Raw genomic sequence first — 25,421 nt, 5'->3', positions numbered from 1 at the left:
TCTGCCCGCTCCAGGCTGAAGTCAGTCAGGCTCACATGATAGAGCCTGTGGGAACTGAAGGAGAAACCACATCCAAAACCCAGTGTCTGACACAGCCTGGCTGTCATGAACTGCCCCCCTTGCCTTTGCTCCCAAAGCGGTATCAGGCAGTGGTGGTTTAGTGAGCTGGGGCAGGCCTCTTCTCTTCTCAAGCCTGGGGAGGGGGCTTCAGCAGCCTCCCTTCTGTGAGCCTGGAGAGTTCCAGAGATTGCGCTGGCCCAGGAAGAGGCCTGGGCTCTGCTATGGGCTGTAGTAGATTCAAACCAACATCAGAACCTGCTCTCTGCTACTGAAACCACACACAGTATATGGTGAACAAAAACTCCAAACACTATGGATTTCCCTAAATGCTCCTCTGAAGCCTCGGAAAGCCAATTCACTCAAACACGTCTTGCATGGATTTCTGAGTTCACTTTATATCCAGGCTCCAGCACATGGGGCATTTCACTAGCGTAGAGGACACACACACACACACACACGCACGCACATACACCAAGGACCTATGGCAGGGCCCAGTGAAACTACCTCTCCTATGTAGAGAGGCAGCCTGTGTGGAGGGGTGTCTGACAGGCAGGGCACAGAGAGCTGCCTTCAGAGTCTGCTTACCCATAACCTTGGCAAGCTCCTGCATCTCCCTGAAGCCCAAACTCCTCATGTTAGCATGGAGATAATAATAAGAACAACACTATCCATGGGCCCCAGCTCAACCAGCCTTCAAATGCTACAATAGAAGGACTGATCAGAAGAAAGGCCTGGGAAGGCCCCTCCTGGGATAGCCACCCAGAGGGCCCAGCTTCAGGCCGGCTGCAGGACGGGCAAAGACTTGGGGGTATGAGGAGTGGCCCTGGCTCCCACCTTGGTCTGGAAAGATGTCCCCATGCACACACCTTTTTGATGGTGTCCAGCATGGACCTCCCTCCGTTCCACGGCTTGGTGGACTTCCGTATGCAGTTGAGACTCGCCATGCTGTGCCACTTCCGGTCCTCCAACTTCCTGTGAAAGGCGTTGGCCAGCATCAGAACACTGTCATACAGGTAGAGGTTGGAGATCTGCAAAGACAGAGGAAATGAAATGCCTTCGGCTCATGCGTTCCCAGAGATGGGGAGAAACCAGCAGAAAGCTGGGGTGGTGCAGGACACCGACCCTAAGATACGGTCCCCAGCACTGAGGTGTGGCTTCCAGGTGTTCATTCGACAGCCCAGGCAGGTGCTGAGATGCTGAGTAGGATAAGGCTTATCCCTGCATCAGGTAGGAGAGTGGGAGGTGGATTTGTACAACCTGAGGGAGACCAGCAAGATGAGCACCATGACTGAGACATGCACCTGGGCAAATGACCTGCTCAGGTGATGAGGGATGAGCAGTATAAAGAGGGCCCAGCATTTGCATCAAGGTGCAAAGGGGCAGGGCCACTTAGGACAGCATCTACCAAAGTTTCCATTAAAGAACCAGGTAGTAAAGACTTGGGTGCTACTGTCTCTGTTGTAATCACTCAACTCTATTGTTAGTAACCTGACAGCATCCTGGATAAGACATGAAGGGGTAAGCACAGCCATGTGTAATAAGATGCTATTTATCAAAATGGCCTGTGTGCTGGGTGCACCCCCATGGCCTCAGTTGGTCAAACTCTGGGTCAGAGGAACTGAAGGCAGTTCAAGATCAAGACTGTCAACAGGTAGAGCAGAAGGGATGGGCAGGATCCTCAGGCAGGCAGGGCCAGGGCCAGGCAGAGCCATGGGGGTGGGGGCTGTGTGCTGAGGACTAATAAGGTGACTTCAGGAAGAAGGTCGCCACTGGTGGGTCTGTGCCCAAACAGCTGGTGATCAACCTGGCCTCAGAAAAGACCATTCTGGAACCCCAGAAGCAGCTCTGGGCTCCTGACTTTGGCTGGGCCCAACCCTGGCCATTGCAGCCATTTGGGGAGTGAGCCAGTGGATGGACAATCTCTCTCTCTCTCTTTTTCTGTCTCTCCCTCCCTCTGTGTAACTCTGCTTTTCAAATAAATAAATAAATAAATCTTAAAAAAAAGACCACTCTGGTCTCAGGATGGGCTGAGGAGGAGAAGCTGGAACAATGCTTGCAGAGCAACCCTCCTGTGCACCCGGGGGTGACTGTAACGGAAGACTCCTGTCTGGAGGGGTAGGAAGGCCTACACCTGCCTGTTCATGGCTCAGCAAGAGCCTAGCAAGGAGGAGGGCGCACTTGTTCCCAGATGTCACCTTCACGCCATCTCAGCCCTCAAGGAGGCATCGGAGGAGGAGGGAGTGGCCTGGGAGAGTTAACGTCCACCCACGGTCAGGTTAGGGCCCCTTGTTTCTAACTGTTGCATAGACAATGGCCAGCTAAGTGGGTCACAGGGACCAGTCTCTGAACACCTGAGCAGCAAGGAGCCTGCTAAAAATATTTCAGGAAAACAAAACCCACCGGATAGAAACAGGAGACTATGTCAGCCTCATAGGAGGCCTGGGAAGATCAAATACGCTCCTTGGAATACAAGAAGTCTCCCCTTCTGCTCCCACCTCTCCTTCCTCAATGTGTTCCCTTGCCCCCTACATCTCCATGCCTCCGTCTCTGCCTACACTTCCATCCCCACGCGTCTTACTCTGGATGCTGCAGGCAAGAACGTGGTGGTGGAACTCATCCCCCACAACTGAAGCTGCAGTCAGGGTGGGGGGGGGAGCACAGGACGGGGCACAGGACATCAGACACATGGGCTCTGCCCTGTCCATCCAGTCGCTCATGCTAGCCCTCCAGAGCCATTTCCACAGGGGCACATCCAAGCAGAGCCGACCGCTTTCCCTGGAAGTCTCCTCATGGGCAGGACATGGCTAAAGAGCTGTGTCCCATCTGTCACTGTCCTGTGCTCTTGCTGTGCCTGCTGCAAGTGTGAGAAGTGGGTGGAGGGTGGGTCGATGCTCAGGAGGTGGCCAGATCTTGCCTGGGTGACTGACCACAGCTCACCGAAACATGGGAAGCAGCAAAAGCAGTGACTGGGCTCATCCTTGTCAGGTGTCAACTAACAACAGAGAGGAAGTGTTCCCACCAACAGGCACCCACTCCCTGTCTGCATCATGACAGAATCATGTCCTGGCCCCCTTAGGGTGGGAGACTCATTCGCCTCAGGGAGCAGGGATGGCCCGTGCCCTGCCCCTCCCCGCTCCTCCCAGTGCTTGGGAGCCCCCACTGATGCACAGCTGCCTTCCCTCTCTGGAACACAAGCAGAATGGAGCTTTCAGTAGAAGGGAATACGAACCACTAAGAGGTGGCTTTGGTTTTCTTTTCTCCCAAAGAATAACTCAATGCTGAGAGTCCTTGACAAAGTGAAGATGTCTGTTCTCAAGATATACGCGGATCTCGCAGGCACCCACTCACTGCGAGGACTATTTATCCAGCCCAGACCTTTCGACCCACTCACACCCCCATTCACGCACTGAGGGCAGGACTCATAGCACCTCTGCTGTGGCCCAGACAAACACCCAACATAAGGTACCTTTTCCCCTCCAGCACTTCTAGCCACAGTGAATTAAGGTACTCAGCAAATGTATGAATGCAGAATATGACTAAGAAAGGCCAGAGGAAGCCCTCAGTCCTCCCACAAGTGTGTCTGCTGTAAAGAATGAATGCATTCCAGCTCAGAGGAGCAGGCTGGAGCAATGCTCTTTTCCAAGGACAGATAGACCCTGCTCACCACCACCCCCAGATCTCCCTGAGCACACCCTCTTCTGCGCATGCATTCTGCACTGTCAGTTCATGAATGTGCTTACCTCATCAATTGTTGAGTTCCCTAAGGGCTGTCTCTAGAATCCAGCACCAACCAAGGAACATGGCGAGTGCTTAACATGCATTTGACGAATGAATTCATGGAAGATACACATAATGCAGGAACAGTGGATGGATGGGTGTGTGGGTGGACAGCTGGGTGAGTGGATGGATGAATAAATGGATAGCTAACTAGATATAGACAAATAGACAGATACATGGATAACTGGATGGATGGATGGATGGATGGATGGATGGAAGGACAAAAATGTGAGTGGATGGGTGGGTGAGTGGATGGATGAATAACCAGATAGGTAGGTAAATAGATGAGAGAATGATAGAGGGATGGATGAATAGATAGATATAGGTAGATATATAGATATGTGAGTAGGTGGGTGGATGGATGGATGGACAGACAGATGGATGGTCTGACCTCCTGCTTAGAAGACACACACTAACTGTATTTCACAACAACAAAAATATACAAAACAGACAGGAAGAAGAAAAGATTGACTGCCTCAAACTTTGACTTGGGTGGAAGACTCCTTTTCCGAAACAGCAATTAGCTTCTCATCAGAGCCTACTTGAAAAGCCTTCTAGCTCCTCATTGGAACTTTTTCTATCTACTCTACTCACCCCTTCTCCTTCTCCTTCTCCTTCTCCTTCTCCTTCTCCTTCTCCTTCTCCTGGTAATACACTGTCTCCATATTTGTCCCTGCCTTGGGCAGAAGCTAAGAGTCAGTGTTGATCTGTGGATCTGCCTTTGGCCCCCAACCTCAGCATCATCACTTAGGTAACCTACTTTGTGCATTCTGACTTTGGCTTATGGTTCACTGGTGGAGATGCAGCAGGTGGGGATGGCATTGCCTTCACAATCCGGTTGTCTGGGGAAAAGCTGCTGTGGGGATGAGATCAAGAGAAGATGGGAGAATGGCTCTCTAGACCCTCTCCATAGCCTGGTAAACTTAAGGCTTTCCTTAGGGCAGGTGGATGAATACAGTGTCAGAGCTTGGTCATACCAAGCCCCCAAGACAGTAGGGGTGGTCTTGAAGGAGAGAGGGCCCCAGCTGCAAGAATACTCACTCATCACCTGTCACAAAGAGTCAACAGCTTAGGCTGGGGTCATGGACCACAGGGAGAGAAAGGAGCCTGGCCTGAAGGAGTCTTGCCTCCCTCCTTCCCATCTCAGATAAGACACAGCATATAGCTCATGAGCAAAGATCAGCCAGACAGGGCAGATACTGTCTAGTTAAACCTCAGCCCATGAGAATGAGAGCCAGGGATAGGACCACCTGGGAACAGTGCTGCACAAAGTGAGAGGAGGGAAACGTGCCTCTTCCCAGGTCAGAGTCAAGTTGAAAACCAAAAGAGAAGTCAAAGTGTCAAGGCCAAGGGCTTTGACTGCAAAGCAAGACTTAGAACCAAGTCAGAGACACCAGGAGTGAAGTCAGGGGAAGAGGAAAGGGGCAAGGGTCTTTCTGGGAGCCTGTGGGCTCTGTGCTAAGTGAGGAGAGAGCTGGCTGGTTCACTTGGCCACTCCAGAGACATATGCCAGCTTGTAAGTCCAGTTCCCCTCTCACTCTTTATGATACAGTATGACTCACACTGCCATACATGCAGCATAGGAGGGTGGCCCAAGAGCTTTGCCAGCCTTGCTCCCTGGAGGACCCCCAGTGCATGGATACAGCACACACTGAGTCAGTGTTCACTGAATGGGTGAGTTACATCTCCTGCGCCTACTTGTTTAGTGACCCTGAGCAAGCCATTGAAGACTCTCAGACTTATCACAGCAAAACACAGTGTGACCAGGGCCCTGGGAAGGCGCAGACAGCAGCCCTGGTTTACTGCCCCTGTGAATTGCAAATGACACGTTGTCATTTTTGGAGAGAGCAGAGCTAGAAAGGAATGCAAAGGGCAAACAACAGACCTAAGCGGCCCCTGACTTCAGAGTGGGTGAGCCGAGGGCTTATCGGGGAAGTCCGCATGGGTGAGGCACACAGAATGTGGAGTTACTGGGAAGATGAACTCAGATCTGGCAACAAGATCTTCTCCCTCTTTCAAAGTGTGCAGGAGTCATGTCTGGATTCTGCAGCTTGTGGATCAGAAGGCTGACAAAGAAGCCATGCTAAGCACTAATCCCCAACTCTATGTGCAGTCTGCTCACCTGGACACCTGGGCATGCGTCCCTGGCCCCCTCCCAGTCCCAGCACAAAGCCACAGCTGTCACTGGTCCCGGGTTTGTCAGGGCTGCACACCCTCAGGTGCCATGGGGCTGCCCTTTGATGGGAAGGTGATAGCACTCCCTGAGGCGTTCCACGGAACGGAACAATGGAGGCAGGTGCAGTGTGTATGTATCCAGGCTCCTGAGAGTGAGCTGCACGACCCACTGCACTCGAAGGGCTACTTGGCATAGTTGATTCTGCAATGAGACCACCCAGGTGTGCAGGGTAGGTGAGGAAGGCAGGCAGCACATGGTGAGAACAAGGGTCAGCCGTCACCCTGCACCTATAACTCTGTACATAGTCACCTGGACCTGTCCCCTGTACAGGCTCAGGGGTTACAGTCCTGGGGAAGTCCTTGGTGATCTCTTTAAATGATCACCTCCCACTGCCATAGCATGGTTCAGCATCCTCCTCTCTCCCTAGGGAATTGGTAACGGCCACTTCCCTTGCTCCCAGCCTCAGACCCTCCCTCTGCACCCTGCACAATCACCTTTCTCAGATGCACCTCCTGCCAGATCACAGCTCCTTTGATTTGCTTCCCAGCATTTCTTGCCTCTCGTCTCTTGGCTCAAGCACAGTGAACTCTGCCCCTGCTCCACCAGGCCTCTGGACTTTTGTATGTGCCATTCTCCCTAATCAGAACATGCTACAAAATGGAACTTCAAAGTCCCAATTTCAGAGCCCATGCTGTGGCATAGTGGGCTAAGCCTCCACCTTTGGCACCAGTATTTCATATGGGCACTGTCTGTGTCTCAGCTCCACTTCCGATCCAGCTCTCTGCTATGGTCTGAGAAGACAGTACAAGATGGCCCAAGTCCTTGGGCCCCTGAATCCACGTGGGAGACCCAGAAGAAGCTCCTGGCTCCTGGCTTTGGATCAGCTCAGCTCTGGCTGTTGTGGCCATCTGGGGAGTGAACTAGCAGATGGAAGACTTTTCTCCCTGTTTCTCTCTCTCTGTATCTCTACCTCTCAAATAAATAAAGTATTTTAAAAAGTCCCAATTTCAGGGGTAGGCATTTTGTGAAGCAGTTAATTTTCATTGGGGACCTGCATCACACACTGTCCTGGGTTCAAGTCCCAACTCCACTTCTGCTCTAGCCTTCTGCTAATGTGTACCCTAGGAGGTAGCACCTGGATTGAGCTCCAGGCTCCTGGCTTCAGCCTGGCCCAAACTGGGCTGTAATGCAAATTTGAAGAGTGAACCAACAAATGGAAAATGTCTGTATGTATGTTTCTGTGTATCTGTCTGACTTTCAAATAAATAAAAACAAATAACTATTTTTTTAAAGTCCTAATGTTGAGGGGCTGGTGAGAATTAAGAGAACATTTGTGAATGATTTCACGTAAGAACTGGCATGAAGAAGTGATTAAATAAGTGGCTGTGGATTCATCAAGGTTGAATGACTAGTTCTACAGCTGTTCATAGGAGGACACACCCAGGTAAAGAGATGAGGAGGTATTTGCAAAGCAACATCCCTTCTAGAAGACAAGCGATGGCAGACAGAAGCTGACTTGGGAGCAACAGAGGAGCCGGATGCGCACACACACACACTCCGTGGGAGCTGTCCAGCTCCTCTCAGAAGCCAGCACTGTTTTAGCATGGGATGGGAGCGTCCAGCCGCACTGTCACTCCCTCACACAGAAGGCAGAGACTCAGCCAGGAAACAGGAAGCAGAGGATACATTTCTGAGAGGCAGAGGAGAGAACTAAGCCATGAGCACTTGTTGGGGGCTTGCAGCTCTTTGGAAACCCAGGAGACACAGCTGGCTGTTGGACAGAGACCAGTCACGGACGTAAGCACCAGTGACAGGAAACCAGGTTGGGTTTTTTGAGTTTGAGCCAAAAATCCCATATCAATAACTATATTTTATTTAGGAGAACACCTTGTGTCAGCAAGAGCAAAGGCTACCAGAAAGATGGTTAAATTGATCTATATGAGAAAATAAGAATTTAGAGTCAAGATGCAGAGGGAGCAGACGAAGATGGAGAAAGAAGCCAGCCAGGTGGAGAGGCAGGGATCCCTGGGGCACAGGAGCAAGGCTCAGCAGCAGGGCTTGGTCCATAGAGACAGTCTGTGCAGCTAGGACCCCCACCACGCCCCTACCCCTGCCACCAGGGCTCCTGGCAGCTCTGAGACACAGAGGCCGACTCAGCTTGGGCCACTATAACAAAACACCACTGACCTAGTGACTTATAAACCACAGGAGTTTACTCCTCATAGTTCTGGAGGCAGAAGGTGAGCACCCAGACAGAGGCAGGATCACTGTCTGATGAGAGCCCCTTTCCTTCCTGGCTCGTGGATGGCTCCCTCTTGCTGGGTCTCCAAGCAGTGGAAGAGGAGGACTGTGGCCTCATCAGCCCCTCTGTGGGCCTTTGGCCCCTCCAGGAGGGCTCCCATCTTATGTCCGAATCACCCCTCCAATGTCCCACCTCCCAGTACCATCACCTTGAGAGTTAGGTTGCAGCTTATGACCCTAGGGAGGACACAGCCTTCAGAGCACAGCAGGTGATCTGTGCACGTGGGGATGGGGGTTTTGTTGATAGGATTTCCCATCTGGGCAGGTACAGGGCAGATGCTCTGGTCAGTCACTGAGTCCCCAGAAACAGAATCAGGACCAGAAATAAAAAACATGAGCCCCCATAAAATGGGCAGAGCTCCTGGGGACAGTGATTAGTTTCCAAGCCTACCCGGACATCAGCAGGCTGAGACCTCTGCGTGTCCCCACCAGACGGCAAAGGAGAGGTCTCCACAGTACAGCAGGGTGCATGGATGCGCAGCCAGACTGTCAGCCTCCCAACACTCCCAGCATGCTTGTGGGCTCCAGGGTAAGTCTGAGACCTCAGCAAGCCTCACTAGATGCCATGCTGTGGGGCCCAGGGATTCTTGTGTACCTGCTGTATCAAGGTAAGGACAATTCTTGGGAAGATGAAGTAAGTGCGGGCCAGCATCAAAGCCTCAGGACCAGCTGCACCTTGCATCAGTCCATTGTCTTCCCCTGCACTGAAGCCGGTGATGCGGGAAACAGTCTCACTGAGAAAGGCCGCATTTCCTTTGGGTTTCTGGACAGCCTGATTTCCCCCTCCCTCCATCATTAATCAAGCAAAGTGGCCTCTTCAGGGAGACATCAAAGAGACAAATGGCAGGGACTGACCTCTGAGCAGACCCTCAGACCAGCTCTGGTCAGCCCCCAAAGTCAAACAAGCCGCTGACAGAGGGTCCAGCTGGGAGCACAAGCTGATGTCCAGATGCCACAGCTTGAGGAATCCGTCCCCAGGCAAGAGTTCTCTGCCAAACTGCTGCTGGTCCACCTGTCCTGAGAGAGCGCACCATGGCCAGGCCTTGGGGAGGGAGCAGGTGGTGGCAGAGGGCAAAGGGGTTGCAAAGGCCAGATCTGAGCAGCGAGTTTGCTGAGGGGAGAGGGGCATCTGCCCAGAGCAGAGGCTCTCTGGGCTCAGGCAGCCCCCTTGCAGCCAGCGTGGTGAGCAGGTGCACCCGAGGAGACCACCTGTGCAATTGTGTCTCTGACAAAAGCTTCCCTTTCTCCTAGCACCTGTATGGGTCTTAGGGGTTAAGGAAACTATTGAGAGTGACATGAAATCCAAGGTAGCTCTGTGTGAGCGAGGAAGCTGCAGCAGGAAGGCGTCCGCTGACAGGTTGACAGAAAACCTTGCAGTCTGGGAAGAATACAGAAAGCCTGGAAGAAATCGTGATGTGTAGGGCAGGGAAGATGGGGCCTGCTTTAATGGAGTGCGCCTGAGGGAGGCGTGATTCAGCCAAGCCATTCAACAACTGTGAAATGCTCAGGGAGCATTCCACAATAACACCACCACGTTAACCCACACAGCTTAACCCAGGCATCATCGGGCTCCACAGTGACCAGACAACAGGGCTTACATCATTAGCCTGTTATCCCCCCGGGGAGAGAACATCTGAATGCTGGTGGGGCAGCAGTGCAAGCAGGAGCCCTGAGGAACTCACTGGGCAATGCCATGTTCCAGAGACACAGTAGTAACAGATTCTCCAAGTGCAGCTGCCCCTGCCTGTGAAATCATAGCAAAGTCACAGGGTTCTCAGGGATCGGTTATCACTTTTATGACTCACTGAGTCAGACAAGCCCTAAACGGACTTGTCAAAAAAATTCAAGAATGAGAAATGCCCAGATCAGACAGTGCTGGGTATGGAAAAATAAACAGCAGCACTGCGTGTTGGCAAATGCCAGACTTCTGGAGCTACTAGAAGCTACTTATTTAGGTATCTTTCTCTCTGCTAAACAGGGACCAAATTGATTTGCTGTAATAGTGCTTGGTTGGCTACAGAACACAGCAAGCCCTGACCACAGGCCTAATAGGGGAAGATGGAGTCTCCAAGGTCAACTCAGCAGCAAGGCAAGAGACGAATGCGCTTCCAAAAGTGCCCTGTTCTTGATGGTCCTCACAGAGAAGTATCATCCCAGGAGCAGCCATCCGGGAGAGGAGCTGAAGATGGACTAGAGAGCTCCATTTCCAACAGGATTTTCATTAATTTCATCAAGACAAAGTTAATAATCCATGACACAAATGTTTTTTTTTCCTTGAGTTGGTTGTTCTAAACATGTTAGAATCTTCTCGATAAATCTCACAGCTAGAGGCTAGTAGAAATTAGTTTGCATTCTACACTGTCATTAAGAAAGAAAGAAGTTGTAATAGTTTCCAGAGGAGACTTGAAGGGAATGGCTTGTAAATGAGACGAATCTACAAGCTGCCCAAGTCACTGCTGGGCAGGATGAGTAAATAAATCCACATTTCTTTCCCAGTGCACTCCCTACACTGAAGACAATGCAACAAATGGAGAGAAATTTCTTTTAAAAAGTGTTTGGCTTACATATAAAGAGGCTCCTAGGGACTGTTAATTTGGCCAAGAATTATTCTATTTTTTTCCTTACGTTTTATTTATTGATTTGAAAGGTAGGGTTAAAGATTGAGAGAGAGAGAGAGAGAGAGAGAGAGAGAGAGAGAGAAATAGAGATTGTCCATCTGCTGGTTCACTCCCTAAATGGCCACAATGGCCAGGGCTGGGCAAAGCTAAAGGCAGGAGCCTGGAATTCCATCTGGGCATCCAAGGTGAATGGCAGGAGCCCATGTACTTGGGCCATCATCAACTGCCTTCCCAAGGATGTTAGCAAGGAGCTGAGTTGGAAGTGGAGCAGCTGAGACTCAAACCAGTGCTCACAGGGGATGCCAGTGTTGCAGGTGGTCACTTAACATGCTGTACCTCAGTGCTGGCCCCAAGACCTGCATTCTTTTGTTGTTGTTGTTGTTTAAAGGTTTATTTAGAGTTACAGGGGTGGAAACATGGTGAGAGAGAGAACTTCCATCCACTGGTTCACTCCCCAAATGGCCACAGTGAAGCCAGGATTAGGAGCTTCATTTATGTGTCCCATGTGGGTGCAGGGGACAAATTAAATAAATAATTTTGAAAAAACTACATTTAGGAAGAGAGATCGACCATATCATACCAGAAAGAGAAACAGAGGCCATGAAAAGGTTGAGCCTTTTTGTGGAAACCCTGAACACCACCTCCTACCCTCTCAGTGACAGTGATGTGAGGCTGTTAATAGCCCAGCCCTGTTCTGAGTCTTTTCTTATAGTCTCCCAGTTAATTATCATTAGGACTCTAGAGGGTTGGAAATATTCTAATCCCCAACTCACAGCGGAGGAAACTGGGGCACCAAATGGCAAATAAGTACCAGTAATAATTCAAGAACTGGTTAGTAACTAGAGTTCCTGGGATCTGAACCCAGGTGAGCTGGCACCTGCTCTGCTGCTGTTGCCTATGCTATCTCTGCAAGATCTCTACAGTGTTGCTCTTAAACCTTGCTCCTCAGGTAGGGCCTGGGTCCCAGCAGGAACAGACAGAGGTAGGGTGTGTCCCAGGGTTGCTAGGTCCAATGTTGTGTTTGCCTTATTTGGTGGTATCTAGCTGTACCGCTCAACCGTGCCTTTGTTTATCCTCTTAAGTAACCGGTGGGTGGATGTCCTCAGCCAGACTCCCTCACTCTGCCATCCTGTCTCAGCCTCCAACAGGCAGCCTCTTTGCATCCTGCAGGTTGGATGTGCCATCAAAAATCCCACCCGGGTCCTTTAGTCCACAGCACAGTCTCAGCCACAGACCTGGACGAGAAGCACCTGCTCTTTCCCCAACCCGAGCAGGTGCAACCCCATTTTGGGCAGTGGAAAGCATCCCATTCTTTGTTAAGTAGACGGAGTGCAGTGTGACAAAGCAGGGGTGGGAGAAATGAACTGGAGATGTGAGGCTGGGCAGAGGCAAGGAGGACACGTTTGTGCACACGACTGGAGCCCTTCAAGGTGGGAGAGCCGGGGAGCCCTCCTAGGGCGTGCAAGCCCCACAGGGGGACACCTCTCTCTGTCTGAACCTGTGAAGAGATTGCCCTTGTCCTGTGCTGGATGGGATCAGGCACAGGCCACTGGACCCTGCTATCTAACTCTACTTCAGTCCACGTGGAGAGTGAGTGTGACACCTACAGAGAGGTTTATGTAGCCCTTACTGCTTCTTCCAGACACCTGAAAGGAGGATGACAGAACAGGCCAGCAGCATCCATAAATGTAAAACCACATGAAGAGCTTTTCACTCTGATGGGGCTGTATTGTGGTGCTGTGGGTTAAGCTGCCATTTGCAACACTGGCATCCCATATTGGAGTTCCAGTTCGAGCTCCAACTGCTAATGCACCTGGGAAAGCAGCAGAAGATGAACAAAGTACTTGAACCCCTACCACCCAATGTGGGAGGCCCAGAGGGAGTGCCAACCTCCTGGCTTTGGCCTAGCCTAGCCCTGGCCATTGAGGCCCTGTGGGAAATGAACCAGCAGGTGGAAGATCTCTCTCTCTCTCCCCTGCCCCTTTCAAATAAATAAATAAATCTTTGAGAGAGATCTCTACTCTAACCCAATTACCCGGGGCTCTCAAGTCCATGGTCTACAAAGGCTTTCACACTACTCTCTTGGTCAACCCCCACCACATTAGAAAAAACCCCAGGGGCTGGCACTGTGGTGTAGTGGGTAAAGCTGCTGCCTATAGTGTAGGCATCCCATATGGGTACTGGATCACGTCCACACCACTCCACTTCTGATCCAGGTTCCTGCTAATGCACCTGTAAAAGCAGTGGAAGATGGCCCAAGTCCTTGGGCCTCTGGCACCATGTGCGAGACCTGGAAGAAGCTCCTGGCTCCTGGCTTTGGTCTGGCCCAGCCCTTGGCCACTGTGGCCATTTGGGGAGTGAACCAGCAGATGGAAGCTATATCTCTGTAACTCAAATAAATAAATAAAATACACTTTAAAATAAATAAAATATACAATTTAAATAAATAAAACACACCTTTAAAAAATCCCCAGACATCTAATGAGCTCCTTGGGCACTTGGAGAATGGGGTCACTCCAGCTGAATTCGTGTCTTCTGTTTCCCAACCACAAAGATGACACATCTCATGTTCACTCTGTGGATTATTTCCTCTTCTACCCCCAAATACAAGAGCCTAGAACAGATTCAGTGCTTTGGGCTTTGGCACACAACGCAGGTCCATGGCCCACTTGAGACTCCAGCAGAGCCCCTCTCCAACACACAGCCCTTGACAGAGCCACGTCCAGTTGTCTCTGGGTGAGGCCAGCCCTCAAGCAGTGGACACAGTCGCCTCCATTCTGAAACTCTGCTTCCCACTGCTCGTGCCTGTCTGGGTAAAGAAGGCAAGACTGGCTTCCAGTGCTGAGAGGCGAGCTGATGGCACACAGACTTCCAGGCAATTTCCACAACCCCCAGTGGGAGAAGAGACCTCCTGTCATGTGGTTCTCACGGGGCATCAACCACAGTTTTCTTGTGCACAACAGCAAGTGGCAAAGTGCATTATGGCAGCCTGGGGGCTGGGGTGGGGGCACTCTCTGTCCTGTCTCCTTGTCGCCCACAAGCATCTGGAGAGAAAACCATGCCGTAGGAAAGGCACGGAGCTCCTCATTCTATTCTAAGGTCCCACAACCACCTAACGCAAAGTGCAATACACCATGGCGTGGCTGAAGGGATGACTTTGTGCCTCTCACCTTGGAAGGGAAGGGAAAGTGAGCGGGTCACGGCCCTGCACCCTTGCCCCTCCTTACTCAGCTGGGGATACAATGTGCAACCAAAGTGCTGGAGAAGTTCTGAGATGTTTTGCAAGAGCCGTGTCTGTGCCAGTGGCTTCTTACCCAAAAAGGCCTTCAACAGGCTTAAAATGATGTCTTCCTAAAGGGAGACTCCAGCCCCAGGCCAGCCAGATGAAGCCATCCCCACAAACCTGCAGCCTAAGACTGAAATCTCCTTGTGCAGTAGCACGTCACTGTTAACTACCACAGGCACCTGGGGACTTAACACGGCCTGCCTGCTGGCAACAGGCAAAACTGCCTGTCAGTGCCACTCAGAGGCACTGCCTGGGCAACTGGTTTCCTCTTCAGCAAGGGACACAGTTGTAGGAATCAAAGTAGGTGGGCAACAGCACTCTGCAGGTACCCAAGGGTGCGGCTCAGAGTTTGTCCCCCTCTGTGGCTGTCCATGGTCCTGGAGGCTGAACACTGACCTGAAGCATCTGCAGGTAGCCTTCTTGGGGGTCGCAGAGCAGGGAGGAGATGCGGTGATTGTTCCTCATACACTTCTGGTTGTCCTTCGCGGACGGGAAGATCTGCCGGACCACGGTCATCCTGCCGAGGGCACTGTGGACCAGATCCAGGATCTCGGGGTCGCTGATTTCCTGGGAAGAAAAGCAGATCGTGCTTACCAGCAACCCACACACGGTTCCTGCAGAAGGTCTACCAGGAAGCATGGAGGCTAACACATCCTCAAGAGCTCAGGCCAGGGAGGTGAAAGGACTGGGCCCGGGGCCACACAGCTCATTAGTTGCTTGTTCACAGATAATACTGAGATACAACGAGATGGTTCAACATTTTCCCTAAAGGCCAGCAAGAGATGAGCAAGGTTTCCACGGGGTCAAGCTTTTAGAAACCCACGCTGCCAAACAGCACGGCAGGCATCAGCCCACACCGAGGAGAAATTTCTCACTGGGAGTCATCGATCTTATGCATACAGGGAAAGCCGGGATTTACCAACACAGCTGCTCAAAATGCAGTGAGTTTCCTGGAATTCTTTACTAATGACATTCACGTTATACAAGTATTTGCGTTCAAATTCTGAAAACATATCTGTTCATGCACTCGGCCTCTATTCCACAGGCTCTGGCCCACATCACCTGTGACACTTGTTCTGTTCTGAGCACCAGGGATAAAGCTGGGCGGGAGTTGGTGCTAATCCCATCCTGCGGGTTTCCTGGTCTTTGTGGGATGACATAGGAGGTGGTTTCAAACGTTTGTAGAAAAGGGAGATTAATGGATATGTTTGTTTAGGGAGAAAAAATTCTGAAATCCATGCATAGTTTTTTTTCATAAAATGCATTTGTATGAACTTTTGGAAGAACCCCCCCCACACACACACACACAGATTCCACAATTTCTGCACCAAAATAAATGTGTCCTCTAAGTCTATTTTCTGTGAACATTTTGAAGTCCCCTAGTATGCCGAGTGTCCCAGGGTATGAGATATTGTAGGAGAGGAACCTGGTGCAGGAGCTAACAGGGAAAACACAATATCTCATTAGTGCTCACAACCACCTCGGGGATTCTATTAGGCAGATCCTGTTATTATCCCATTTCCAATGAGCAGCCTCAAGCACAGGACTAGCACAGGGAGCTCCTTCCAGGAATCATCACCTACACTGCACCAGAGGCTGGGGATGAACTTGGCAGCAAACTGCATGGACACGTGTATATAGGGAGGGCACTGCAGTGGAGGAGTGGGTGCAGCCACAGGAGACAGGGGTACAGAAGCCACCCAGGGTAAGGGCAGGGTCGCTGGCCCTCTGGAGAGGATGTGGAAGCAGTAGCTGTCAGAGAGGAGGCTGGAGCTGTGTGAGGGCACATGAGGCTTCAGGGGGTCAGTTAAAGACCCACTCTGAGGGTGATCAGAAGCTCTTGAAAGGTTTCAGACACAAATGAGCTGCAATCAGATCTACATTTAACTTCTGGCTGTTGGATAGAGGATTAGAAAGGAACAAAAGTGGAGGAGGTGAGAGCAGGAAGGAGAGCTGGTGCAACATAGGCACTATGAAAAATGGAAACGAATCATAAGCCAAGAGTTCCAGCAGTGGGAGAGAGGGCTAATCAGGCTAAGGAAAGCTCAGGCTCACTGTCTCTTACAAGTGATTGAGTCGGTGGTTGGTTGCAAGTCAAGATTTTAACTCTAAATCACTATGTCTTAAAATAGGTCTCAAATCTTTCTCCTTGTAGATGACCCATTCTAGCTTTGAGACCTTATGATGGTGTAAATGGAGCTAATGAGGTTAGAAATTAAGGTTTTGAAATCATTTAAAGAACACAACACTTTCAGAGGTAGGAAGGGAAACAATGTATTTCAGAAGCGGATATGTGTGTGTGAAGCCTAGTCAGTCAAAACCATAGATGCAATTGGGAGACCGTAAAAATCCAAGAACCGTGTCCTTTTAGCATGATCAATAGTTCCCAGGTGCACTGAATTGCAGGGATCGCTAAAGAATTAAAGTGCAATTACACTCTGGATGTAGGCATCATGAAAGTTTGCACTTCAAAGTGTTCTGTTTAATGCAGATGATCTTGCAGGATTGCAACCCATGGGCAATCGAAGAAACTGGAAAATGTTCACGTCTCAGGACCATCAGCTGGGATGGGTCCAGACTGCAGTGGGCACCGGTTGGTGACCAAGGTCCTACTTGGAGCACAGGACGTAGGATGAGAGCAATCACACCTTAACCTAAGAGGGAGCAGGAGTACAGGAAAGCCCAATGAGCCACCCGATTAGCTTTACCTTGCAGAAGGAAGACAAAGGATTGGAAGAGGAAACTTTGTCTAGAAAAAGCATGAGGTTGTGATTCTTTGGGATTATGCAAAAGCGAATGACTGAGAGCCAGAAAGGAAAGGAAAGGGTGTGCTCCGGCGGCGTCCTGTCGTCCTCAATTTCTCTTGCTTTCAGAGGCACTGTTCAAGGTCATTGTCCTAGAAGTCCCTCTATTAGGTCTCCCCCACTTCAATTTCCTGGAAGGAGTGTCAGCAGCACTGAGCCCTCCCCAGTGTACCTCCAAATACCTGGGAATCCGATTCCCAGGAAATCCATTAGAGAGCTGATCTACAAGTGTCGCACAGTCCCTTTCTCTAAGCATGACCATCCCCTTCCCTGGCAGCCTGCAGCAACACCTGCGGGGAGCGGCTGAGTGAGCCAAGGGCAGCCACAGCACTGAGGGCACTCGGGGCCTGCCCCCAGCAGCCCCCGTCTGCAGACTGCTCCTTTTCCATTCTGTCTGCCCAGGACTCCGTGAGGACTTGGCACAGCCCTCTGCCAGCCCATTAGCTGCCATATGCCCTCCTCACAGGGAGGCTCTGCTGCAACCTTGTAGACCTTCCTGTCTTCCTGGCCTGGGACTCATCCGGCCACTCTGGGTCAGAGCACGTACACTGCCTGCCGATGCACTCCCACCCACCTACCCACACTCCTGGCACGATCCTTGTGTCCAATGCAGCGGCATCTGCCATCGGTGTCTAAGAGTTCACAGAAGCAACTTTCCCGAATCCTTGGGGGTAACAAAAAGGGACCCCTCTTCTCCTTGCCCTAATTCTGAACCTGGATAATCAGTTTTAGCAGTGGCATGCCAGGCCCTGCTCCTGTCCTGTTGGCCCTCCTGGGTCTCTTCAATAGCACAAAGATGTGTGTACAGGCAGGTGCTCACTCCCTGCACTCTGCTGTCAGAAACCACTTGGCAGATTTACTCCAGGTCAGCCTCCAGACCACCCATGAGAGACCCCAGTGTCTGGACCTTCCTATGGGAACAGACAACTGTAATAATAAGCAGACAATTTAAACATCTGTTTGAAGAATGAACTTTCCCTTTGTCCCAACTGAACATTTCTTCCAGGTAGTGCTCTTGATGGACAGAAGGAAAAAACAAATACCTCAGACCACATGTCACTGGAGTGTGCAAGCTCCAACTTAGGAACCTTTCTTACTTCGTTACTTTTTAAGTTCATATTGTGAAATATATCTCATGCACAAATGTTACAAACATTAGATATGAAGAATAAAGTGATTTTGATGCGCCTTTTGTCAAACTAAGAAATAAAATGTTACCCACATCTAGGTTGGAAGTCTCCCTGTCCAATGTTTACTCCCTACTCACCAGAAGTGATCTGTCATGCTATGATTTATGCATGTAACACAAATAGCATATTGCTTAGTCTTGCATGTTTTGTGTATGCTAAGCTCGATGCATTCCTACTACAATTGTGTCTTAACATAGTGGTCCTCAAACTGTGTGTATCAGAATCTCTTGGGGAACTTGAGAAAATTAGAGATCAAGTCCTGTTCCATTTCACCAAGCAGAGACTGTTCTTAAACTCCCCAGATAATCCCAAGACTCAACAATGCTGAAAACACTGATTTAACACCAAGTTTTTATGATTTATGCATAGTGTTGGGTGCAGCTCTAGCTTATTGATTTGCAAAGTTGTACACCACAACTTTGTATTAGATGACCAGTGCCACAATTGATTTGATCACCATTTGGATGCTTTGTTTGATTGCTACTGCAAAGTTTCTTTCTTGTATATGTGTCATGGTGTTCTTTCATAAGAACTTTTCTAGAGTGTACATCTAGAATTAGGATTCTTTGAAAAGAGAATGTACAGATGCCCAATTATAAATAATGCCAAATTTGCAAAGAAATTAGGCCAACTTGCATGGTAGACATTTCTGATCTTCTGTCTCCCTGCCTACAACTGATGACTTCCTAAAATCTGCCAGTCTGATGAGTATGAACTGGAACATTTGTTAGGTTTTACTTCTTTGCTTCTCTAATTTTTCACAGAGTTGAATATCTTTCATATATTTATGCATCATTTATATTTCCTTTACTGAACTTACGTTTGTAGTTCATTTCCATTGGGTTGGGTCTCTTGCATACTGATTTGTGGGATTTTTCTTTTTATTCCAAATACTAAGTCTTTGCCACCATCTCCAGGCACTGGAATGGGTGGCAGAAATGGCCTAGAGACCTTCTCACTTGGCTCACTCTTCATAGAGAGGCTTGCTTTGCAGTTCCTTTGCAGGACAACGTCAGGTGCATTCGTGTCACGGGAGGGTGTCTGTGCTCTATTTTTAGGTCAATTACAGAAGGACTATGTCTATTTCTCCTTGTATTTTGCCTATATTTTCTTTATATATCTCGAGGGTTTTTAAAATTAATTGCACACAATCTTAGAATTAGCTCCTTGCCCAAATGAACCTTTTATCATTCTGCAGGTAATCTCTCAATTTCTAGTAATCCATGTAGTAATCCATTTCTAGTCTATTATGTCTGATATTATACCAACTTTATTTTGATTAATTTCTTTCCATTTTCCCCATCTCTTTGCTGTCAGTCTTTCTCCAAATTGGGACTGCTAAAAACAAAATATACTAAATAATTTTATATCTATATTTGATGCTTTAGAAGAAATAGCAATCTATTTCTATTGATTATAATAATTTACATAATTAACTGGATCTTTACCACATTATTTACATTACATATTTTGCTGTTTTTTCCTTCTTCCTTTTTCATTTTCCCCTTGGAATGAATTTTTCCCATTTTAACTTTTACCCTCCTTCAGAAGCTACATTCTCTAGGTTTTCCTTTCACTGATTATCCTAGATATCTTAATATCTGGTGTGATGGCTGAATACTGCCTCCAAAGATATTCCAGACCTTATTCTAGAGGCAATGAGTATTATATTACACAATAAGCAACAAAGTTTCAAGTTAATCAATGTGTTCACTCTTCTGCAATGTTTTCTCCCAATCACCATCATCCCAACTATTGATGCACCCACAGCACATAGCACATAGCACTTTATTTCCTTTGGCCTCCTATTATGCATTATTTCCATTGTTTAGTTAATTTTATCAATTCAACCAATATTTGTCAATGTATTGGTCAGATTTTTTTTTTTTCTGGAACTCAAACCTTGCATCTGGGGCCACTGTCCTTCTCCCAGAGGTCTGTTGATGACAAACATGGTTTTGTTTCCAGAGAATGTCTTGATTTAGTCTTATTCTCAAAAGCCACAATTATAAGTTGAGTACTATGCTCTCTTTAGCACATGGAAAGTAGCAGGACACAGTCTTCAGGCTCCTACTGTTGTCCAGTGTTCTAGTTTCCTACGGTTGTAATAAAAAATTATCACAAAGTTAGAGGCTTAGGATAACAGTTTTATTCTGTTACATTTCTGCAGGTCAGAAGTCCAAAGTCAGTCTTGCTGGACTGCAGTTAGGGTGTTGGGAAAGACGCAGTTCCTGAACCATTCCCTACCTCTTCCAACATCTGCTGGCTGCTGTAGTCCCTGGCAGTGGGCATCACTCCAACCTCTGCCTTCAAGTTGCATCACCATTTGCTCCTTTGTGTAGTCACACCTTCCTCTGCTCTTCCTTATGAAGATGCTTGAGGCTACATTTAGGGCTCATCCAGATCATCTAACGTAGTCTCTCATCTCAAGATTATTAACTTCATGGCACCTGCAAAATCCCTTTGGCAGTGTAATGGAGCACTCATCAGTTCCAGGATTAGGCCTGAGATATCTTTAGAGGCCATTATTCAACCAGTACATCCAGATATTAGAAATCCTTCAACTGGGGCCAGCACTGTGCTGTAGTAGGTTAAGCTTCCGCCTGCAATGCCAGCATCCCCTATTGATGCCAATTTGAGTCCCGGCTGCTCCACTTCTGATCCAGCTCTCTGCTAATGGCCTGGAAAGCAATGGGAGATGGCCCAAGTGCCTGGGGTCCTGCACTCACATGGGAGACCCAGAAGAAGCTCCTGGCTCCTGGTTTTGGATCAGCCCCACTCTGGCTATTCAGGCCATCAGGGGAGTGACACAGAGATGGAAGATCTCCCCCCCCCCCACGTGTGTGTGTGTAACTCTGCCTCTCAAATAAATCTTAAAAAAAAGAAAAACCTTTATGTGTTATTCCTCTGTAGATGGTCTAGCCTTTCTCTGATGTACTATAGGTTTTTCTTTGTCTCTGGTCTTCCTTCCTCCCTTCCCTGCTCCCTTCCCTCCTTCCCTCATTTTCCTTAAAACTTCCATGAGCATTCTCTGAAATCTCAGTTGCATTCACTCTACTTCATTGACTCTTCAAGCTTAATTCCACCATCTCCCTTTAGTTGCTGTAAATTAAGTTCTCCATTTAGGCTTTTAGACACCACAGGTGGTGTAAAGTAGGGGCACAAACCTACATCAAGTTTATCAGTTCTGAAGAAAATCCTCCCCACCATGCAACTCCGAAGTCAACATAGGAAACTCTCCTTGCTTCACCTTTTGCATAGTATATTCACTTCTCATTAATCCATACATGGAGGATGCAAGTTTCCAGCTTGAGGAAATTTCTCTTTGGTTCCACGTGTATTTAGTTTTTAGACTTAATCTCTTATTTCCTATTCCTCACTTAGATGTAGAATGAATATTCAAGTTTTCCACAGTTTGGCCAACACATTCAAGGTAGAAATTAGATTTGAAGCCTGCATATACTGAGAATATCTAAATTCATCATATATCTGGCCTCTCTGGATGTTACATTTGACAACTTCTATTTTAAAATTTTTTTAAAATATGCCCACTTCTTTGGGTCCTTTCCCTTTGGGGAGTGCCATTCAGGCTTATTATTCTTTCACGAAGCATACTGCTAATCCTATTGTATGAAATTTGAGTTCTTTAGCCCATGACCCTGTTCTTTTTCTGGGACACACAGCCTGTCTCTGAAACCATTCCCAGTTGTCCTGGCTGTGGGACTGATGAACCTTAGGTGTCACATTCCACTTAGATTGACCTCCTGTAAATGTTTTCTCCTATGTTCACTGGTGTTAACAATAGAAATAGGGCTTTGTATGAAAGGCCCAAGAGAAGCATGAGTCACCTCCTCCACTGGGCCAGATGCAAACTGTAGTCTTGGATCATCTCACTGCTGTGGATGGCAGAAGGCAAATATTCTGCAAATTCCATCCCATTTTGTTGTTGCTTTAGAAATCTGCCCCCATGAACTTCTGTTATCTTCCCCCTCCTACAATCTAGTAGGTTCCACCCAACAGTCCTGCTCACTCAAGACAGAATTCCACTGAGAGACAAAATTGTGGACCATTGCAAAGGAGTCACCTTTAGAAACAGTCAACACTGAGTAACTAGAGCACTTATTGACAATGGAATTGGAGTAGGCCAATGGCAAAACACCCACAGATCTCACTCCCTTTTCAATGCTGTAAGTATTTATCTGCAGTCAGCTAATAAGAATATTGTATCCACTAAAACAAGCAGGGAAGAAATGAGGGATGGGGTTTCCAGGTAACATCACATTCTTCTCACCATCATCAGAAAGAGTAAAAAAAGAAAAAGATTCGTTTGTGCCCTGTAGCACACTTACAGGAAGATGTCTATGAATACAATATAATGTGAGAAATCGCTTCATGCACGGAATAATAAAAACGCTCCCTGCCTCTAATTCTCACTAATACTGCACACCGAAGCTTAGAACATCTGCATTTTGAGTCAAATACATTATTAGGAAATCTCTACAAGTCTCTACTTCACTGACAAAGGGTTAAGATCAAAGAAAACTGAGAATTACTCTAAAGAAAAGCCAACCCCCACCTTCTCCCAGAAGGCACATACTTAATTCACTGATGGCAAGCAAAATTGTGCTTCTATAGAGCACAGAAAGGGAAGAGAATGAGATCTGACTGCTGCTGTTCAGAGGGAAGGGAACATGGGACTGCAGCCAGCGTCTCTGGTTGACTTTAGCAGGGCTGGTGGCTGTCGTTAATGCAATGGCCACGAGCATGTGTGTACTCTCCCCTGGAGACAGCCCACAGGCTGTATCCAATTTTCAAAGAAGCCTTTACACCAAAAAAGAAAAAAAAAATAGGCCATGAACAACTGATATGGAGGCTAGTAACGGTGTTTCAAGTGCTCCTTGTTGCTAACTAGAAGAATAAACACGATGACAGTGTCAGCAGGGTAACTGGGAGACACAGGAGTTTCGGCATCTGTCAGACTCCACTGTTCCTTTACTTCTACTCAGGTCTCCGATGTCATAACAAAAAAAAAAAAAAAAACAAACAAAAAAAAAACAAAGAGACTCTGAGAGGCGACAGCATTTATACAATGGACTATTATGCAACTCTAAAACGTGACTGTATAAAACTGAAGCATTGCATTATTACCTGTACAAATGTGCATCACAGAGTGAGCAGAAACAGAAAAGAAGGGTGGCACAGTGGTTAAGACACCACTTTGGACACCAGCATCATGTACTGCACCACCAGGTTTCAGCTCCAGCTCTGCTTCTTATTCCAGTTTCCTGACAATGTGCACACTACGAGGCTCATGGAGTTGGGACCCTGACACCCACAGGGGATATTCAGATTGAGTTCTGAGCTTCTGGCTTTGTTGCAGCCCAGCCCTGGCTGTTGACAGCATTTGGGGAGTGAACCAGCAGCGATGGAAGCTCTCTCTCTCTCGCTCTCTCTCTCTCTCTGTCTCTTTCTGTCTCTCTGCCTTTCAAATATAAATAAATAATCAAATACATAATTTTTAAAGCACATGAGATGAAATGCCTTATAAAATACAGTACATTTGCAGAGATGGGTTACCTTAACAAATGTTGAGATGTGATGGACACCTGCTGACTTCAAGAGAGCAGTGGCCACCAGGGGAACGGAGGGAGACAACCTACCTGCCAGCCTCACCCCTCTTCTCCCATGCTGGCGTAGCCTCTGTATGCCCTTCCCTCCAATACGGGCCTCCACGGGAGGTGACCCTAGACTCTGAATACGAGGTGCATCCTGCTTGGGACAGAGCCATCCTCTCTGGTCCTACTGCTTTAGGCAGTTTGGGGAGAGGCTGAGAATCCCTTTAACGGTTGAGATCTGAGAAGGCTCTCCTTGACAGACTCTGAGAAGGTTTGCATATTCTTTTTCATTTATATATAAGATGTATTTGTTTGTTTGGAAGGCAGAGTTACAGAGAGAGAGGGAGAGTTGGAGAGACAGAGGTCTTCTAATCGCCAGTTTGGTTCACTCGCCAGTCTCAACAGCTGGGGATTTATGGGCCAGGCTGAAGCCAGCAGCCTCACCCAGGTCTCCCATGTGGGTGGCAGGGCCCCAAGCACTTGGGCCATCTTCTGCTGCTTACCCAGGTGCAGGGAGCTGGATCAGAAGCAGAGCAGCTGGGACTCCAATTGGTGCTTTGATATTGGATGTGGGTGTTGCAGGCGGTGGCTTAACCAGCGTGCAACAGCACCAGTCTGGTTTGCTCATTCTTAACAACACCTCAAAGAGGCAGCACCCTTCTGCCCCTGGAGGTCTGAGTCATGGGCAGATTCCACTCGGGCAGGTCCCTGACACTGCAGAGGGCAGGAGTGGTGAGCAAGCCACTTAGCGCCTGAGTCATACTTCCCTGAAGCCCCATAACCTATCTCTGTGCCTTCTCAAAGGCGAGATCATAAATTCTCAGACTGTTCAGGGGAATCTGATTCAGCAAATTCTCTTACTCTAGTCCAGAGTATCCTGACAGACACAGAATTAATGGGAGCTGTAACGGAACACCAAGGAGATCCCCATTGTACATGCAATGGTCAATTTCTTAACATTTGAGGTCTTAAACACGGCACAGCTTGCAGGGTGGACATGTGGGTGCTGGTTTTATCACTCTCTGGGTCTTTAATGCTTCTTAGAAATATTTTGTTTAAAAAAAAAACCACTGCAGAGGTCTCACTGCAAGCTGCATTGAGTAGCAAAGAGAAGAAATTTTTATGAGAAGAAAATTTTAAAATAGCAGTTATAATTATAAAGATCTCTTTTTTCTAAATATAGATTTGGACAAAACGGATGCACAACTCATGCATAAATATGTTGTTTTCTGATCTTTAAGACTCCAGTAAAATTTCTCAGCCTTCTGATATCAGAGAGGATTTTATTAAACATTTATATACATCTCTAATTTTATATAAGGCTGTGTAATCACATTATTAGTCATTTCCTTTTATTCCTTGGAAGGACCTAGATCTATCAAACATCTGTGTGATATCAGCATGACTCCATCTCTAGAGAAATAATAAAGTTTATTTCCTTCCTAAAAAACCATGGTATCAGTAATCTAAAGTTAATGATAGTAGCGAAACTTCAGACAAGGTTGGCTTGGGGAAGCTGAGAAAATAGAAGGATGCAATAAAATCGAGCTGGAAGCAGGACTCCCAGTAAGTCCACAGGGTTTTCACAATATCA

General features: G+C 48.1%; 1 protein-coding gene across 1 annotated transcript in view; it reads right to left on the bottom strand.

Annotated features, from left to right (window-relative positions):
• Nucleotides 1-25,421, bottom strand: part of LOC100350278 (glutamate receptor ionotropic, delta-1) — a 328,379-nt gene that overhangs the window by 266,518 nt on the left and 36,440 nt on the right. The window contains exons 2-3 of the mRNA XM_070057980.1: nucleotides 14,615-14,785; nucleotides 927-1,088 (exon numbers count right to left, since the gene is read on the bottom strand). Of these exons, the coding sequence (XP_069914081.1) occupies nucleotides 927-1,088; nucleotides 14,615-14,734 (282 nt within the window). The 5' untranslated portion in view covers nucleotides 14,735-14,785. The remainder of the gene's footprint in view (nucleotides 1-926; nucleotides 1,089-14,614; nucleotides 14,786-25,421) is intronic.

Source organism: Oryctolagus cuniculus, chromosome 15, assembly GCF_964237555.1.
Source record: "Oryctolagus cuniculus chromosome 15, mOryCun1.1, whole genome shotgun sequence".
NCBI classification, from domain to species: domain Eukaryota; kingdom Metazoa; phylum Chordata; class Mammalia; order Lagomorpha; family Leporidae; genus Oryctolagus; species Oryctolagus cuniculus.
The sequence above is the reverse complement of the archived record's forward strand: the minus strand, read 5'-3'. Positions and strand labels throughout refer to the sequence as shown.